Source organism: Elaeis guineensis, chromosome 9 (assembly GCF_000442705.2).
Source record: "Elaeis guineensis isolate ETL-2024a chromosome 9, EG11, whole genome shotgun sequence".
Classification (NCBI taxonomy): domain Eukaryota; kingdom Viridiplantae; phylum Streptophyta; class Magnoliopsida; order Arecales; family Arecaceae; genus Elaeis; species Elaeis guineensis.
In genome coordinates, this window is record NC_026001.2 from 3,242,966 (window position 1) to 3,263,042 (window position 20,077).

Genomic DNA, 20,077 nt, shown 5'->3' on the forward strand with positions numbered 1-20,077 from the left:
TGAATTACAAACTTAGCATCTTTTTTTGTTGCCGATCATATTATTATTGAAGCTTACATTACGATAAATTAGAGATGGAGGCTCCCAGGTGACGAATATCTTATGGATCGCTGCACAAATTGAGGGAGTCGCAGGTATCTGAAGTTGGACAGCCATTTATTAAACGAGGGCCTGTACAAGACAAGATCTCCTTTAAAACTAACCCTCTCTGCGCCCTGGCTGATTTTTACACAAGTAGAGAAGCTACCAGTACTTGATGATGGCATAGGGCTTGTTGAAATCTTATCTTAATTTTCATAATTTATACCCAAAAAATTAAATCTAGAGCCTCGAAAACTATAGCAAAAAAAAAAAAAAGACAAATATTTGCTTAAAAGTCCATCGATTAGCCAACTGATTACATAAAATCCTTCGGTAATCTCGGCCTAAATCCTGAGGAGAAATCTTTCCTACCATCGATTCCCAATAAATGAAATCACCAGACCACACCCTCCTCTCCTTCAAACAGGCCCGTCCACATCACACTTATCACGCCCTTAGCGTCCAGGTCACCCAAACGGCTGTTCAACCGGCCACACCCAGTCATCCGTACGGCTATCCCTCCTCCGCCTCCCACAGCCTTTACCGGCCCAGCCAGTACCCGGTCATCCCAACCCCTTTTAAAACCCCGCCTCTCCCCTCCGAAGCCTCCGATTTCATTTCCGGTCTTCTTCTTCCTTCTAATTTGTTCTCACTCCGCCATGAGTGGCCTCACCAAACTCGGCCTCGCCCTCCTCTTGGTCTTCTCTTTCTCTCTTTTAGGCGTCTTGTCCGAGCTCCTCTACGTCCTCTGGTGCAGGCGCCGGCGCCGGCGGCTCCGGCGAAGTTCCTCCTCCTCCGGCGACCCCGAGATCCCCAACGCCGGAGGGGGTGGCGCCTCCTCTAAGGAGCTCCTCCTCTACTTCCTCTGCTGGAAGAACCAGTCCCGCATCGAGCCGGCCTCCTCCGCTACTGCGTCCCCGGCATTCTCTGCAGCAGCTGCTCTCGCCGCCCCGACGGCAGCCATGACGAAGATGGCGTCTTCGGAGGCAGGGGAGGAGTGCGATCTGGCGCGGTGGCACACGATGTACTTCGGGCCGTCAAGGGTGCTGTACACCATCAAGGAGGAGAGAGAGGAGGTCGAGTCCGACGCCGGAATGGGGGTCTCCGGTGACGGAGACGGAGACGAGTTGGCGGAGACGCCGTTCTCGACGCCGTGCGTTTCGCCGGTGTTCTACACGCCGACATCGTCTCCGCCGCGCGCGATGGCGGAGGCCGGCAGAGATCCGGAGGTTCCGTCCGGTGGCGAGGTGGCCGGTTCTCTCCCGCCGGTGGCGGAGCGAGTGTAGGGAGGTAGGGGCTCCAGGGCCTGAAACGTCATGTCGTGGACTTGTACGAAATAGTTGGAAAAATTTACTGCGCTCTTTAAGTAATTTCCAGTAATTCTAGGTACCCTTTTGTAATTTTCTTTTCTTAACTTTTACCACTAGTTGAAGGGGAAAAGAGATTATAGAGGTAACAGAAATTAGTTTTTTGTATCTTTTTTATTAACTAATGTTACTAACGAGAGAGGGAGGGAGGGGATTGGGGGAAGACTGTTTCGCAGTGGTAGTAATAATGGCGTGTCATGGCATGCTGGTGATGGGTGCAGTAATTGCTCTCCTGTAATTATTAAATGCTCTTTCTCTCTCCCCTTCTTTTATTATAATTATTATTTTTCTTTTTTTCGCTTTTGGAGCCGTTGCTCTCAAATTATGGTTGGTTGGTTGGTTGAAAATCTTGAGCTAGCCATCAGTACCGCCCATTTGTTTTCTTCTTGGATCTGGTACGCAAGTTTGTTGCATCTAACGTTACACATGTTGCATCAGGAGAAGATAGCAAGGACTGTTATCATAATTTGTGTGTAAAAAGAGACCGTTGATATGGAGAAAGGAAACGCGCACAAGGTTCTAGAGGAAAGATTCTTGTCCGTGAGGGTGAGGCTTTTCAGGCTTCTGTTGTCCACTTGTTTCTTTTGGGTCAGCTTTAATTTTGTATGGGTTTCCCCGGCAAATTCTTCTTAGGTCCAAACTATTTGGAAGCTTCTAGTTTCCAAGTTTTTTGAACCAAATCTCTCGAGTGAGAATGGAGGTGGGGGAACCATCTAATTTTCAATATGGGTGCCAAAGGATGACATATGTGGATGGATGATGAGACGGTGAAGGCAGACTCTCCAAGGATTTACTTTGAAGCAGAATTTTCACTTTGTGCTACAAGGGTGACTGAAGTCAGTGGACAGCAAGAGTTGTGTGACCTCAGACATAGTAGAGCTTGGAGCATTGCTAATTGGAAGACTGATCAATAAGCAAGCAAACTTCAAGGAGCAGCACTCTGAAATTAGACTACGTCGCTCAGCGCGGATTCTAAGATTTCATCATTAAAACATTTACTAAATTCTGGCCACCTATCACGGTGTTGATAGTGAACAAGAAGCGCGGGCGTGACGCCTAACCACTTATTGTCAAAATAATAATAATAATAATGATGATGCCTCAGTCTTACCGCATACCAATTGTTGGTACGAGAGAGTCCGCAAGAGATTTAGATAGAGATGGAGTACCATCCTCTTTGAAGAGAAGCCCACCCACCCATAGATTCCGAGACAACAGATGTGAATCTAAGACGGCTTGGACATCCTGGGGGATTCCGTCAAATTCATGTTAACTTTAACAGATGATTCTATCAGTATTAATTGATAAACAGATGGGAGCTCAAGCCCGCCACGAAAAGTGTGCCCATCTATCTCACACAGGCGCTGTTCACGAGGGATAGAGATTTAGAGATGGACTACCAAACTCTTATGAGTCCTTTTCCTCAGTAATATAAAAAAAAAAATTAATTATAAAAAAAATTAATTTTTATTTTATTTACTGATTTGATACAAAAATGATAAAATGTCATCCAAAATATCGTTTTATCTTCCACATCACTCACCCCTCATTTTTCTCGTAGACCATGCCAAAAAAAAAAATTTAAAAACATCATTTGGTACGGTGTTTTTAAAAACGTCATTCGAAACGGCATTTTTAAAAATACCATATCATTTGACACTTTTAAATATTTTCAAAAAAAAAAAATTATTCAAAAAATAAAAATTATAATTTTAAATTTTTTTAAAAAATAAAAATTATAATTATAAAAAAAATTATAATTATTTTTTTATTTCAAATTATCTTTTTATTTCAAATTATCTTTTCAAATTATCTTTTTAAAAAAATATATGAAAAAAATATTGTAAAAAAAATTAAAAATATCATAAAAATAATTTAAAAGAAATAAAAATTATAATTTAAAATTTAAAAAAATAAAAATTTTTAATTTAATTCAAATAAAAATCATCATTTCATATTACAATCTCCTTTTCGAATTAATTTTTTTAAAAAATATCATAAAAAATTGAAATAAAATAAAAAAATTAAAAATTATAATTTGGAATGAATTTTTAAAAATTAAATTTCAAATTTTAATTAAAATAAAAAAATAATTTTAAATTATTTTCTTCATTCAAATTTATTTTTTTTAAAAAATATGTAAACTAAAAAAAATATCTAAAAAAAATCTTTATTAAAAAATTTAAAAAATAAAAAATACTCAAAAAAATGAGAAAGAAATGAGAAAAAAATAAAATTATAATTTTGAATAAAAATAAATAAAATTTTAATTTTAATTCAAATAAAAATCATCATTTAAAATTACTTTCCCCATTTCAAATTAATTTTTAAAAAAATATAAAAAAATAAAAAATAAAAAAAAGGATAAATAAGTAAAATATTTTAAAAAATAAAAAAATTATAATTATAATTTTAAATTAAAAAAATTATTTTTTTAATTTTAATTAAAAAAATATCATTTCAAATTACTTTCTTTATTTCAAATTATTTTTTTAAAAAACATTCCAAACAAAGAAGTATAAAATGAGAAAAAAATAAAAATTTTAAACTTAAAATTTAAAAAATAAAATTTTAATTTTAATTCAAATAAAAAAAATTATATCAAATTATTTTCTACATTTAAAATTAAATTTTTTAAAAATATTCTAAAGAAAATCTTAAAAAATTAAAAAAATAAAATATACCATAAAAAAAGATAAGATGAGAAAGAAATGAGAAAAAAATATAAGTTATAATTTTAAATTTTAAAAAAAATAAAAAATTAATTTTAATTCAAATAAAAAACATCGTTTCAAATTACTTTCCCCATTTAAAATTATTTTTTTTAAAAAATATGTCAAAAGAAATAAAAATAAAAAAATAAAAAGTACCATAAAGAAGCAAAAAATTTAAAAAAATAAAAAAAATAAAAATTATAAATTTAAATTTAAAAAATTAAAATTTTAATTTTAATTAAAATAAAAAATATCATTTCAAATTATTTTCTCCATTTCAAATTATTATTTTTTAAATATTCCAAACAAAGAAGAAAAAATGAAAAAAAAATAAAAAGTATAAATTTAAATTTTGAAAAATAAAAATTCTACTTTTAATTCAAATAAAAAAGATAATTTTAAAATATTTTTTTATTTAAAATTAAAATATATCATTAAATTAAAAAATTAAAAAAGATTTTTTAAGAAATATCCCAAAGAAAATCTTAAAAGATTAAAAAATAAAATATATCATAAAAAAAGAAAAGATAAGAAAGAAATGAGAAAAAAATATAATTCAAATAAGAAACATCATTTCAAATTACTTTCTCTACTTTAAATTAATTAATTTTTTTTCATACCACACCGTATGTAATTGTTCGTGTCCGTACCAAATTGAGATGTACCAGTACGGTCCGATTCATCTCATAATTAAATTATTCGATATATGATAAATATTCACGTTATAATTTTTATAACCCTTTTAACATAACTTTTTCTCTCCTAATATTCTGAGACACATTCGAGTATGTGTATCCATATCCACAAAGCATAATATCCGATCATTTGAAATTAAATAATATAAAATAAAATTAATATTTAATAATATTAAATAGAAAAAAATATCAAGCGTACAAAAAATAGTACAATAAATGTTACAAAAATACTAAGTATAAATCTAAAAAAGACTAAATCCCACAAGGACGTCGTGGTGCCCGTGGTCACTTGGACCTTCTCAGGAAGGTCCTCGCCGGCTACTCCTGTTCCTGTTGTGACGGCTCCTCCCCTATATCAGTGGAGAAAGTCTGCTGGTCATGCTGCTCAGGAATAACTGATGCTGTCGGATCATCTACGGACTGAACGACCCGCTCAACCCTTTCATCTGGATATATGGATGGGCTTGAAAAGAAAGTATCATACTCATGTGACCAACTGGTACCCGATGATGTCATCTGGAGGATGTAGGAAGAAGAAGGCACTGCCATCTGTGGATCAAAAGACGGTGGCATCTGTGCAGCATCTAATGATGACATCCGCGGAATATACGGAAATGGCATATGTGGAACATATGGTGACGGCGTATATCTCATATCTGATGCATTGGCTGCTCTATACTAAGGCGCACAGCTATATGGATCAACACCACTCGCCACCAATATTTCGAAACATGCTCTCTCTATCTTATGCAGTATCCGAATCCGTTCGTCCTCATCAGTCGTAGATAAAGCACAATGAGTGTTCAACACAACATCCGACATAGAATCAGTCTACAAAATAAAAATAAAACAGTCAACATACTATAAAATATAAAATAAAAATATAACACAAACAACGTAAACTAATTTTCGTAATCATACTAAAAGACGTACAGCAGAACTCTCGCCCTCGTATCCGGGAACTGCATACTGAGACTGTCCAATAACTCGCACTGTAATGCTAAAAAATCAAGCCATGTAGTCATCGGTATATGAACGGCCTCTCAAAATAGGATCACCATGAATAATGTGATCTCGATGTGCATCCCAAATATCGATATACTCTGCATGTCTGATACGTCAGTCAATACGAGCTCTCCCTCATCGATCAATACGATAAAGTGTCTGACTGGTATCAAACTGCTCTGGGATGCCCTAAATCTGACCAAACTACCGCAGGACACGATCGGAAAGATGCCATTCTACCACATCAAAATAAATAAGTAACACCCTAGCAGTCCATATGTCATGTCCAACTGTACACATCTGTGGCAATATAGTCAATATCTCATTTGTATATGGCTCCCACAAAAACTGATAGAGTTAAAATTAAAAAAATTAGTAAGCTAAAATTTTAATAGATTATGAAAACTGTAAAATAATATTTATAAAAAATTTGAAATTTATCTATCTATATGTATCAACTAATGTATCCAACTGGCACCTATAAACCCATGCCACTCTCGTCGATATGTGAAGAATGTTGAATGCAACATTCTATCTGTTTCACAATCTACTCATGTTAAATAAAGTTTATCAAATTTAAAACAGTAAGTTTCAAATAAAAAAAATAATATTTTTATACCTATATCCCAATGGTCCGTCTAGTCTGAATGGAATATCAGGATCATGCTGCTCTGATGGCATCTCGAGCAACTGTCGTCGTAATGGACTGATAGTCGGCATACGCTCCCATATCTAAATCTCTAAATTTTAAAAAAATCATACATGATATACCCAATGTGAAATATAATTGAATATTAAAAATAAAAATTTATAATTCACATACCTATAATAAAACAAGATAACTACCAATCTCGCTCTGATCAGCATAAGAACCCCGACACATAGCTCTGTATAGGCAAGCTAGTACTGCACTGCCCCAACTGAGTCTACGAGCGAAGTCTAAATTCTCTAATAATGACAAAAACATCAACTTCATCTTATTCGATGAAGTATCGGGTAACAGGATACCACCTAACAACCGCAGCACCTGACCCTTAACATACTGCTGCACCATCTTCTCTAGTGCATCATCCGCAATATGAAAATATCGATAACGATCATCCAAACACTCAATCCTGAGTTGTAAATGATCGAAAAAATATGCGTCGGGCTCAAACCCTAGCAATCGCAAGCACAAAGCATGCCACTCCGGAATGGTAAGCGTGGGATCAACTCCGGTAACTGGATCGCCATCAACTGGTAGTTTAGTAAGGATGCTGACATCCTGTAAAGTGATGGTCGCCTCACCAAATGGAAGATGAAATGTGTGTCTCTGGATGCCATCTCTCAAGCAAAGCAGTAATAAGACCAACGTCCATCCGTATACGATCCATCCGATATACTTCATAAAATCCAAGATATCGTAAATAATCCAGCACTCTATGTGGGATGTCCTCTGTCTTCCAGAAGTCAGCATCGGATCGTCGTATACGAAGGTGTCTGGACTCCTGTAATAAAATATAATAATTAGATAATGTATATGACTTTTCAAAAAAAATTTAACTAGTAAATAAGATTGGAATACTTACGCCGTCATCTAAAATAGTCTGCGATCGATGGTGCTCCTGTAATATAAGAATACTGCTGTCTCGAGGATCGAGATATCGTAGATCGTAAGCCATAATACGCTAAAATAATGATGAAAATACAATCCCACAGAAATACATAAAATAATGATGAAAATACTTCTTCAAAGCCTTTAATTTCTTCCACTACTTGAAGTTGAAGTGTGTTGAAGTATCCTAGGACAACGACGGCGGTCATGACCCTGTTCCCTACAAATGCCACAGTGGTTCTTACTTCTTATTTGCTTATCATCCATCTCATTTCGTAGTCTTGTTGACTTTGGTCTACCTTTCTGCTTGGGTCTCAAACGATGATGATCAAGAATACATTTGAACATACGTGTATGTATCCAATAATCTTCATGTGATAATGGATTAAAGTCACCGCTCCAAGCATTCATATATGCTGTAATTATATATGCATCATCCACAAAACCACTAAAATATATAATAATTTCTTGACACACAGCTAAAACGTGTGAACATGGATATTTGTACATGCTCCACTTTCCACAAGAATATTTTCTTTCAGCTAAAATAACAGTATAAAAATTTTCTCCACCTCGTAATCCTGCACCTGCTCTCCTCGTAAGCACTTCATATATACCTCTTTGAAGGTTGAATGCTGTTATTCGGTGCTGGTTAGCTTTAACTTGATCTTCAACAATCTTAATTGCAATATGAGGAGTAAAAAGATTATTTGGATTCTCCTCTACATATCTCAAAGCTTGAGCATACCTCGTATTGAAGTATTCCACAAGACGATAAAATGTCATTTGAACACAAGCTGTAATTGGCACATTTCTAGCTCCTCATAAAATACTGTTAAAAATCTTCAACAAATTTGTAGTTAAGACACCATAGCGCAGGCCATCATCATGTGCCAACGTTCACTTCTCCTTTTCTATCTCAAACAACCAGCTCCAAGCCTGTTCATTCACTATTCTGATCCTACTCATAATAAAGTTGAACTTGTGAACTTGATGAGTGCTTCCTGCTTGCCATACTGCTCTTTTCAACTGTACATTTTTAAAATGAGTGTTGAAATTACTGTAGATATATCTTAAGCAGTATCAATGATAGGCACGTGGTGGACTCTATCCAATAGACTCATCTGCGATGGCATTTAATATATCTGGATGTCTGTCAGAAATTAAGCATATTCTATTTCTATCTTTAACGATATGTGTTCTGAGCTGGAAAAGAAACCAACTCCAACTTGCAGTCGTTTCCTCATCCACAATTGCATATGCTAATGGAAATATCCCATTCTCTGCATCAATTCCTGTTACAATTAACATCTTACCTTTAAACTTTCCATACAAATACGTGCTATCAATGCTGATTACAGGACGATAGTGCATAAAACCGTGGACAGATGGTTTAAAAGCTCAAAAAATATAATTTAAAACTCGGACATTGAAATTCACAGCTTGAAAAAAATTTCATGAAACAACTGTACCGGGATTTGCATGTTAAAGTGCGGCCATATAATAGGGTAATTTAGCATAAGACGGCTCCCATTCTCCATAAATATCAACCAATGCCTTCTGCTTTTCACACCAAGCTTTTCTGTATGACACTGTATATTGAAATTGATCATTAACGGTTGCCACAATAGCTTCAACTTTAACACCAGAATCTTTCTCAACAATATGTCGGACTAGTGTGCCAATCATCCTTCCACTAACATGTTTATGGTCTCGACTCAACCCCGTAAACAAACAAGTGTGAGGACCCTCATATTTTGTGATTTGAAAATATCTATATTTTTTCAATAATACAGCACAAAGCCTCCATTTATAATTTTGAACATTATTGTCTGCTGCGCATCGTACGGACTATAACTTCAAATGCGACTGAACTACATTGTATGTCCGATGTTTCATAATATGATAAAGATCTACAGCTCTCCTTACATAATCTTTACTCTCAAACATTAGACCTTTGGAAAATTCAGTCATCGAGGAGTCCCAAAACTGATAGTAAGAGTTTAATCTTCGACCAGCACTAACACAACCACCATCATCTAAATTTATATCGTTAAAAAATTATGGAGGTTCGTGCAAACGAGATTGAAATTCTTCCACATTAATATTAGTCTGAACATCTTCATAATCATTCTCATCTTCACCATCATCATCATTACTGCTACTGTCCTCATCCATCCAACAGTCTTCATCTTCACTTTCATCTGACTCAAAGCCTCGACTATTAGAATTTATTCCACCGACTACTAAATCATCGTTTCCTGTATGAGTGTCGTCTCCCGCACTTACCACTACTTCTACCAAAGGAGAAGTCACCATAGCAGAAGACACAGTTGAAGTCACCATAGGACTCTGAATAATTGGACAACTAGGGTCCGCAGTAGTGGAATGTTGTTCTGCAAATACGGTCTCAACATTATCGGTTTGCACCATAGGAATTACGAAAGGTGAGGAAGGCCCAAGATTATTGTTCGCTTGAGTTAAAAGCCGACTACAGTATCCAAAACTCGGTACATCTTTCTTTTCAATATATAATTCTAAAAATCAACATTCTGAATATTTCAAAGAAAAAATCAGCATTTCTTCGACATCTTCATCGTCATCAATTGGAACTAAAATATAACTGCTCTGCATTAACTGTCCCGACAGATTAGGAGATTTTCATTTCAATTTTATTTCATATTTTTCTTTATCTACAGGAATCATACGGTATAAATGGTCCAATAATTCTTGACGTGATAATGATGAAGATACTCTAATCATTCGATTTGCAGGGTGACTGTATTGCACACCAGTTTCATCATTCTGTATCATGCCATCATAATACAATAGTACACGAACTCGAGTACTGATCATTTTCTCAGAGAAACCTATGACAAAATCAAAATTAAAATATTTAGTATTACTAATTATTTAATCATTTCAAAAGATTTACATGATAAATGCATCATATCATCAAGAAATAGGTATAGATAGATCCTATCCTATTCGGGAATTGCATTAATTCTATAGGTTAATTACATTAATCAAACGATACGCAAAAGAGATCGAAAGAAATTTCGACAGCATTTCTCCTTAGTTCTCTCTACACGACTCAAAATGTGTGAGGAGAACTAAAAAAAATACTGTCTGAAATCTCTCTCAAACCCTCCACATATCGTTCGAATAATATAATTACTTATAGAATTAAATGCAATTCCCAAACTATCCAAACTGGACAATCAATTAACCAATGTATATACTTTACGGTATCTGTACAAAAATATATAATCAAATATATATTTTATACGGATATTATAGAATATTATATATTGATCAATTGACGGGTCTACGTTTTCATGAAATGCAATATATTTTATAATTTTTAAATTATGACTGAATCAAATTTTAAAATAAATCTAAATCTAATGAAATAAAAATAAAAAATAATAAGATAAAAATAAAAAATAAAAAAATAAAATAGACGGCTCGCCGTGGGGGCCGTCGCGGGGCCGCCGTCGGGGCCCGATGGGTGTATCTATATAAATATATATCTGTGTGTGTATCTATATATATATATATCTGTGTGTGTATGTATGTATGTATGTGTGTGTGTATATACATATATATATATATATATGTATGTATGTGTGTGTGTATATATATATATATATATGTATATATATATATATGTGTGTGTGTGTGTGTACACACACACACACACACACACACATACATACATACACACACACAGATATATTATATATATATATATATATATATATATATATATATGTATATATATATATATATATATATATATATATATATATATGTATGTATATATATATATATATATGTATGTATATATATATATATATATGTATATATATATATATATATAGATACATACATACATACATACACACAGACACATATATATATATGTATCTATACATACATACACACACACACACACACACACACACCACACACCCACATACATACATACATATACATATACATACATATATATAACTTAATTTTATTTGGATTATCTAATTTTTTGATAATTTGATATATAAGTTAGAAATTTTTAAGTTATATGATTTTTTATATATAAATAATTTAATGATAGTAAATCATATTTTATAGTTCAAATCATCAATATAGAATATGCATTAATGGGAGTTCTCTCTCTATATGATGTATGCATGCATGTAGCATTTCTTCAAGCCCCTGAAACTCTTATGTTTTCTTCTAGCCAACCTATGAACTTCCAAAGTAGGAAGGTCACATTGAATTTAAACATCGGGACCGACAAAATATTATTATATTAGAATAACTAGTCAAAGACTTACACATTGCGTGAGGTCGGATGTATGAAAATAATTTTTTTTTAGATCTGATCAAATTATATATATATATATATATTTAAATTCTTAGGATCACTTTATTTTCTCAACTATCTATATAAATAGACTTTAATTATAAAAATATAATAATACTATACATTAATATTATAATTTAATATGAAGAGGTGTTCCTCCTAGGAGGCACAACAAAATTCATTTGAGAAGCTGAGTTGGCAACACTCCAATACTCCTTCACAGAGTATTGTTTTATATATATACGAGTTGAAGACCTGGGCGTTGCACGGGGCTGGATGTACGAACATAATTTTTCTTCTTGATCTGATCAGATTGAAAAAAATTATATATTGTTAGGTATAAAATACCCGCGCCGAAATTCCCATCAGAAAGGCTCCGCCCGGACTCCTACGGGAGCCGGGCTCCACCTCCGACATCAGAAAGGCTCCGCCCGGACTCCTACGGGAACCGGGCTCCGCCTCCGACATCAGAAAGGCTCCGCCCGGATTCCTACGGAACCGGGCTCCGCCTCCGACATCAGAAAGGCTCCGCCCGGACTCCTACGGGAGCCGGGCTCCACCTGCGACATCAGAAAGGCTCGCCCGGACTCCTACGGGAACCGGGCTCCGCCTCCGACATCAGAAAGGCTCCGCCCGGACTCCTACGGGAGCCGGGCTCCACCTTCGACATCAGAGCGGTTCCGCCCGGACTCCTACGGGAGCCGGGCTCCACCTCCGACATCAGAAAGGCTCCGCCCGGACTCCTACGGGAATCGGGCTCCGCCTCCGACATCAGAGCGGTTCCGCCCGGGCTCCTACGGAGGCCGGACTCCAACCGCGGCCGAACCTCAATCGACGGATCCGCACCCCCTCGGCAGGTCGCGACAACAATCATGATCCTGTTCCAGGTCCTACAGCGGATTCTACGCGGCTCCAGCAGCGGACCCATTACTCCCTGACAGGCTGTAGCAAACGGCCACGATTCTGTCCCGCTCCCTGCGGCAGGTGCTGCACGATTCCACTACTCACTGACAGCTAGCGGCAACGGACGCCGCCCCACTATCCGCAACAGGCCATACGTGGCAGACTATGACAATAGCCACGAGTCTACCCACCACTCTCCGCAATTAATTTTCCTGACCGTGGCGGCCACTACCAGACGATTGCAGGTGTCACCATCAATCCGTTGCCCCTCTGCCTATAAAAGGGATCCAGATACGTTATTCTCTAAGCTCTTTTGCCTTATCTCAAAACTCTGCTAAATTCTCCGTTCGAGCACTCCATTCTTGTTGAGGCAGAGAACTGACTTGAGCGTCGGAGGTCTTGCCGGAGCAACCCACCTCCGGTTTAGACTTCCTTGCAGTCCGACGGCGACCGGCTTCCTCAACTCCAGCTTCTCCGCGCAGGCGGATTTTGCACCAATATATAAATAATAAAATAATTTTCATTCAAATTCTTAGGTTGCGTTTGGTGCATTATCAGATAAAGGTAATCTAGATTATCTAGTAATCTGGATTATCTGCAATCTGGATAGATTGCCAGTAATGTTAATTACTATATTTGTTACGTAGGTAATGTTGCAGTAAAATTACTGAAAATCTTGATTGACATATTTGGTATGACAATCAGATTACTGATAATATAACATCAAATTTTAAAATATCCTTAAATCAAATTATTAATTTAGCATTTTAAACTATTTATTTATTTTTTTAATGATAAAAATTATTATATTAAAAATTATACTATTTTATATTACTTATTATTATATTATTTTTCTCCTATCCTTCTTCTTCCCTCGCACGCACACCCTGACCCCTTCCCCCCACCCCGTCGACCTCCGCCCCCCGGCCTTTCGTGCCTCCTCCCATCCTCTCGCACTGCCTTCTGGCCTCCCGACAAACCTGCACTCCCCGTCGCACCTCCGGCACTGCACCTCGATTGCCCGTGCTGCCTTGGCCACCGCACCCCGACATCCCAACTGCCTGTGCCACTCGTGCTGCCCCCCGACCGCCCGCAACTCTGCCACCTACGCCTCTTCCCCTGGCTCCCTCTCCCTGGACGAAGACATCGTCGTGCCGCTTTCCCTCCGTCGTGTCATCTTCTGCATCGCCAGCTCTGCTAGCTTTAGCCATACGCCGGGAGTTCCTCCGTCTGTGGTAGTGGCCGGGACCATGCGCGGATACATCTGACTCGACGACTGCATCCCTCGCCCCCGAACGCCTCCCTTGCCCGCACCCTACCCCCGATCTGTGTCTCTGGGACCTCTCGCCTCATCCAACTATGTCAGGAAGGTTGAGGAGAAGGAAGTCAAGGACGACGATAACGAAGGAGGCCACCAGGGAAGAGGAGGAAGAAGCGACAGAGGAGGTTGAGGAGGAGACCACGCAAGGAGGAGGACAGTTTTGTCCAAAAATTTTTTACAAGATTACCAAAATAATGATAATCTGAATAGCCACCCCTCTCCTCGATAATCCAGATTACCTCCTATAAGGTAATATGGATTACATACCTCCAGATTATCCGATAATCCAGATTACCAACCAAAAGGCATACCAAATGTGATAATCTGATAGGGCTCTTTTAAATTGCTAGTAATTGGATAGATTGCCTGCTATCAAATGCAACCTACAGATCACTTCATATTCTCAACCACCTATATAAAATATTTTAATCATAAAAATATAATAATACCATATATTAATAATATAATTTAATATAAAAAAATTAGATTTTAATTATAAAATATAATAATACTATATATTAATAACATAATTTAATGTGAAGAGGTATTTTTTTAGGTAGCACAACAAAACTCATTTGAGAAGTTGAGTTGACAAACACCAATGCTTTTTATAGAGTATTGTTATATATATATATATATATATATAACGATGGCAGCACGCCAACTGCATATGTATTAAGCCATTTGCCTTTACACCATCCAACGAGCCTATTCCAGCAGTCCTGCATACAAAGAAAGTGGCTCGACAAACACTACATAACAAGTGACAAGATAAACCTGCAAAAGTTTAGACGACTTTTCATCACATCAACAACATTACCACAGAACCACCAGCAAACCCGGCAGACACACAAGTCTATGAACAAATTTCTTTCAAATTTGGGAACATGATAACCAGAAAACCTATAATGAAGTCTGGGTAGCATTTAATAGTGAACTTTATGTGCTCGGATCCTTGCCAAAACCCATCATAGCATGAGTTACAAGCATTGAACCCCTGCGTGTAATTTCAGCTAGTCGTCCTACCAATGGTAGCTTGACTGTGTCCTTGTTCTTCAGAGGCTTCTTGTCCCACCTGTAATGATATTTAGGATCGATCAGCTTGCGTCATCCCATTAGTGTGAGAAACCAGACTAATTTTTATTGAAAGTGCCAGTTCTAACATTCTAGTTGCCTAGATCAAGATAACTCTGTCATTTTAACTAAGGAATTGGAGTTAGTTTACCATAGAATGCCTCCCAAATATCGGATCTATACTAGTTGAAAGGTCAATATTCGATACTGAACTTCTTAAACTTTTGAAATAGCATAGAAAATGATTTGAAATAGCTTAAAAAATAAAGATATACCAAATGATATTCTGTATTTTCACTATATAACTTCTCATGAACAAGCTGAAATGTTAATGTAATTTACATAGAATGAGCTACAAACATATTAACAGATAGCATAATGGGTCCAAGAACAACATGGCGTACATTGCAATGTGTTCTTTTCCTGTCAAGTTTTGATATCGGAAATGAGTACTAAAACACCAAATCTAAAAGAATAATTACAATAAAATCTGGAAATCCAAATGACAAAAATGTGCTCATTCTATCAACTACAATCTAAGGGATTATTCAACCATGACTGCAGGCGGCAAGAGTAATGCAAGAGTGGTTCTATCAGTTTTATGCATTTATCAAAATTGTTTACTGAGGAAACAAAATTGAAAAACAGAAATAAACAAGTTCAAAGAAAATTGGAACTGACCAGTCTTCATGGCGAACAACCTTTCCTTCTACAATATTGAGCTTGATAAGTGATGTCAAATCAACATCTCTGCCAAAAATTTTGTAATGTTGCTTGTTGTCAATCAAAACCTAAATCAAATGCATAAAAAATTAGAAGTCTAAGTAATGAAAATAGCCATGAATGCATATGTAAGAAAAATAACAAGGTAGATGTTAACCCAGACCTCTATATTTCCTGGTGCAATAACATTTTCCTGTATGCTATATTCCACAATTCTAGATTCACTGAATACCTGACATATATTCAAACCATCTCATTCAAAAATAGAAAGAAGAGTTTGTCACTGGTACAATATTCCTCATACCAATATTCCCAAGTTAGGTAGGTGAGAGCAGCTGAAAATATAAACTTGCAGTAAAGCAGCATCAATAGTGCAAAAGACCAGATTAGTTTAAAATTTACCAACAATACAGAATTTGAAAATGTGGACTGGTGTAAAGCTGTGACAAAATTGGGATCACTGGTTCAATTTAAGTCTTCATTTAGCATGGACTCAGGCACATGTAATAGGGAGCAAAACGTACTAAAATCTTTAGGCAATATACATGCATCACAGGTGATCAGTTCATGTAAGAGTAATATGAGAACACAGTATATCTGGAATAAGTAAGAATAATTTAGCATCTATATGACTTTTCCGACATAGCGAACTCCATCCTGTCAGATAATATATATTGTCCTCTTGAAATGATATTAGTTCAGACATAGATGCTAATGTTCTTCAATATAAAAAAAGGGGGGAAATCGAGTTTAACACAAAGCAGTAGAGTGTATTGAATCAATCAACTGCGGAGAACAAAATGAGGATGATTATGGCTCAATTTTGAATACTGACTCAAGACAATATTTCATTTTTATCTTTTAACACTTGATAGAATATTTTGCTAAAAAAGAGCTCTTGATAAAATATTCCAACACACCAAAATAAAACAAAGAACATAATATCTGATTGAGTGCATGCGTTTGTCAATTTAATTTAAAATGGATGAAAAAGACATGCACAGGAACTCACATCTCATGTTGCCCCAAGTCTTGCTGGTCTCAGTAAAGGGGTTCGATGCAGTCTCCTTTCAGGGTTTTGTTGACATGTCACCTACTTGACGATGTTTACCTTAATTTTAAATGAAGAAAAAATTCAAAGCTATTGCTAAGCCTTTTGCTATCCCAATCTGACCACTTCCATGTCCTACATATGCCTATGAACAACCAATAATGATGGTGGTGCCAAATTCCAGTATTTCCAATAGGAAAAAGTGATCCAACCCAAATACTATTTGAGAGTCTCGTTAAACAACTCATAGTGTGGAACAGAGAAAAAATAGTTGATAAGATTAGGGAAATGCTTATATTAGATAAAACCAAGATATACATAAAAAAGAAACCAAATAAGATTGGGGATATGCAAAACTTACATTCGACAAAACCAAGGTATTGCCCTTCTAATTTTTTGCTTCGAATTTTGAAAATTCAAGAACAATTAATAACAGAAATCAACCCAGACTCTTGTATTATGAATAAATCTTGACCAGTTAAAATCAAAGTTCCAATCAAAATTGTGGTTACCAAAGAGACTAATCGATTCCACAGCCCATTGTGACTAATATAACTTAAAATTGCAGATAATACGTGCAGCAATTGGCATCAATTGAAACTAACAGGAAGGAGGGAAAACAACCCAAAAAAATATGGTCGAATAATCAAGAAAGATTCATAAGCTTTTTTCACAAACCAAATGGCACAAGTATTATTATCAAACTTCATTTATTTTATTGATATCTCATCTTCAGCTACGGCTCCTATCAGATTGAAACTAACTTTTACCCAGCTTTGCGAAGATGAAAAAATAAATAATATATCCTATCAGAGCAAATCTAAGTCTACTCAAATTTGCCAAAATGAACAAACAAATAATACAACTAAAAAAGGACCGCCAATGAACAGGAGACTGGAACCTTAGGGAGCGAATAGAATGCCGATTTGATCTGCTTCACACTGCAAAGCATAACACAGCTTTCCAATCAAACAGTTCGCTAACCAAGAACAAGAATGGAAATCAATATAGCTTCCCATCCCTAACATAGATCAGGAAGAAGAACGGCAACTACTCACCCATGAGCACACATGAGCGGATCCTCAAACGTCGCATTTAGAGCATATATTTCAAAGTCTCGAGCCGTTGCCCGCGAACCATATCTAGAGAAAGACAGAACGAATCCTTAAAACACAACAATTTGCGTCATTCGGGACAAAAGGAAAAAAAAAATTTCGGGTTTCTTTGATCCGTCATGGGGTAATTAGCCAAAATTTTCGATTTCATCCGGAGAGAATGAGAAAAGGACTGAGGAGACATCAAACTCACAGGTTGAGAAGGTGAGGGATGAGGGATTCGGAGAGCGATTTCTTGAACATGGGATCGTCGAATTCCTTTGCCTGCGACTCTCTGCTTGTCCGATCGTCCATGCGACCTAAAACCCCACTTCCCGGAGAATAGCAGCGTTCGGCGGAGAAAACGAAAACATACACAATTTCTTGGCCCTCTCAAGTAATGATCGTAGTTCACTCATACGAGCGAGGGAGAGAACGGAGGGGGAAGGTGGGAGATAGGTGGGGCCCCATCGGGAGTGGCTTGGAAAGATGAAGCGTGGCGAGTCTGCCGCCTTCTTCGTCCTTGTGGCGGGACGGCCAGGACCCGCTCCACCTCCCTTCCAGCCGGCCATTCTTTACCTTCTTGAATCGGGTCCCACTGGGTTCAGATTTCATGGCCCAAGTAGCGGTTCTTAGCACAAGGTCCCACCGATTTCGGCCCAGGATTCCTCTTTCTGAGAATGACCCAGTATTATTGTTATATTAAAATATATTTTAAAAATATTATATTATTATCAGGTGTGCGAGAGGGGAAATTATTAGACTAACAAGGATTAATAATTGATTCTTGTCCGTATTGAGTTAAGTTAATTGCATTAGTCTGGTTTTTAATTATCATGAGTAGGCTATTAGATTATTGGATTTTGCTATTTACTCCAAAGTTTTTTTTGATCTTTTTTTCGTTAGTATTTTTTTGACAATCCGATTTAAGATGGATGGCGCTGATATATCTATTGATAACCAATTTTAATAGATCATATACATGGCAGGTACAATAAATAATTCGAATTATATGAGTATTTCATAACCGATATAAATAATAAGTTTTCTGCCTCCTCGTTGTGTCCAGCATCTGTCCCGGATATCGCTAAGCTCCCACACTTACGCACACTTACCCCCATCGCCGACCTACTCTCTTTCCTAATTGACCCCCCAAGTTATCGAGGTGTCTTTGGGGGCGATAGCACAGAGGATGAGGGTATCTATCACGATCAGCGAAGAATGGTGGGGATGGGGCCTCATGATCTAGGCAGCTAGGTTAGGAGATGGGGTTGGGGTGGGAGCAGGATGCCAATAAACTGATCCACGATGGCCTTAAGGGTCATTATGATGCGTGCATTGCCACCACCAACAAAGACGAAAGAGCAAGAGAGAGAGGAGGAGAGCCACTCAATAATCATGGGCCTGCTGTTACTTGGAGATCATTGGAGATTACTGCTTGAGCAGGGAGGATGGCACGAGGAGTAGGAGGATAGTTAGAGGAGATCGTGGAAGATTGTTGCTCAAGAAGGAGAATGGCGCAAAGAGAGGGAGGAGAAGGAAAGGTGGCCAGTGCAAAGAGACAATGAGGGGAGGTGATTGGCACGAGAGGCGATGTGGTTGGGAGGAGGCTGAGGAGGTCGATATAGTGGAGCGACAGCTAGTGCAATGAGAGACAAAGACAAGGAGGGGGTTTTTGGTGACCTCTAATTTAAAATTTCTTAATTACTCCTATTTAATAAAAAATAATTAAGGAGTACCATAGCAGCTGCCTAGATTATTAGGGTTAGATCAATAGAATATAACAATCATGGCTTAAATAATTAAATTCAACAGGAACCAAATACATAATAGTTAAAACAAGATTCTTAAGGGCATGTTTGAAAAATCCAATTAGATTAGGTTGTATTCTTATATGAATCGGCCCTACTGACTTGTCCAACTTTATTCTTCTAAAGGCCTATCTGGCTGTAAGCTTAAATCCCATCTATGATCTTGTTGGTCTACAAGAAAAATCAAAAAGATCTAAAGAAGTCTTTTTTCCTCCCACAATATTTGGCTGAATATATTGGTTTGATATTGACTCTACTCAACTTGGCTGCCCAAT

At 36.7% G+C, this 20,077-nt stretch overlaps 2 protein-coding genes across 2 annotated transcripts; one reads left to right on the plus strand and one right to left on the minus strand.

The window, feature by feature from the left end:
- Positions 1-705: 705 nt before the first annotated feature.
- On the plus strand, positions 706-1,599 carry LOC105052136 (uncharacterized). The gene has a single exon (XM_010932845.4). The coding sequence runs from the start codon at positions 741-743 to the stop codon at positions 1,365-1,367; it is 627 nt and encodes a 208-aa protein (XP_010931147.1). The 5' UTR covers positions 706-740; the 3' UTR covers positions 1,368-1,599.
- Positions 1,600-14,821: 13,222 nt separating this feature from the next.
- On the minus strand, positions 14,822-18,524 carry LOC105052074 (uncharacterized). Its single transcript, XM_010932777.4, has 6 exons — positions 18,206-18,524; positions 17,956-18,039; positions 17,799-17,838; positions 16,010-16,078; positions 15,805-15,914; positions 14,822-15,124 (listed from the first exon to the last, which is right to left on the minus strand). Exons 1-6 carry the CDS (start codon positions 18,304-18,306, stop codon positions 14,989-14,991), a joined length of 540 nt encoding a protein of 179 aa, XP_010931079.1. The 5' UTR covers positions 18,307-18,524; the 3' UTR covers positions 14,822-14,988.
- Positions 18,525-20,077: the final 1,553 nt, after the last annotated feature.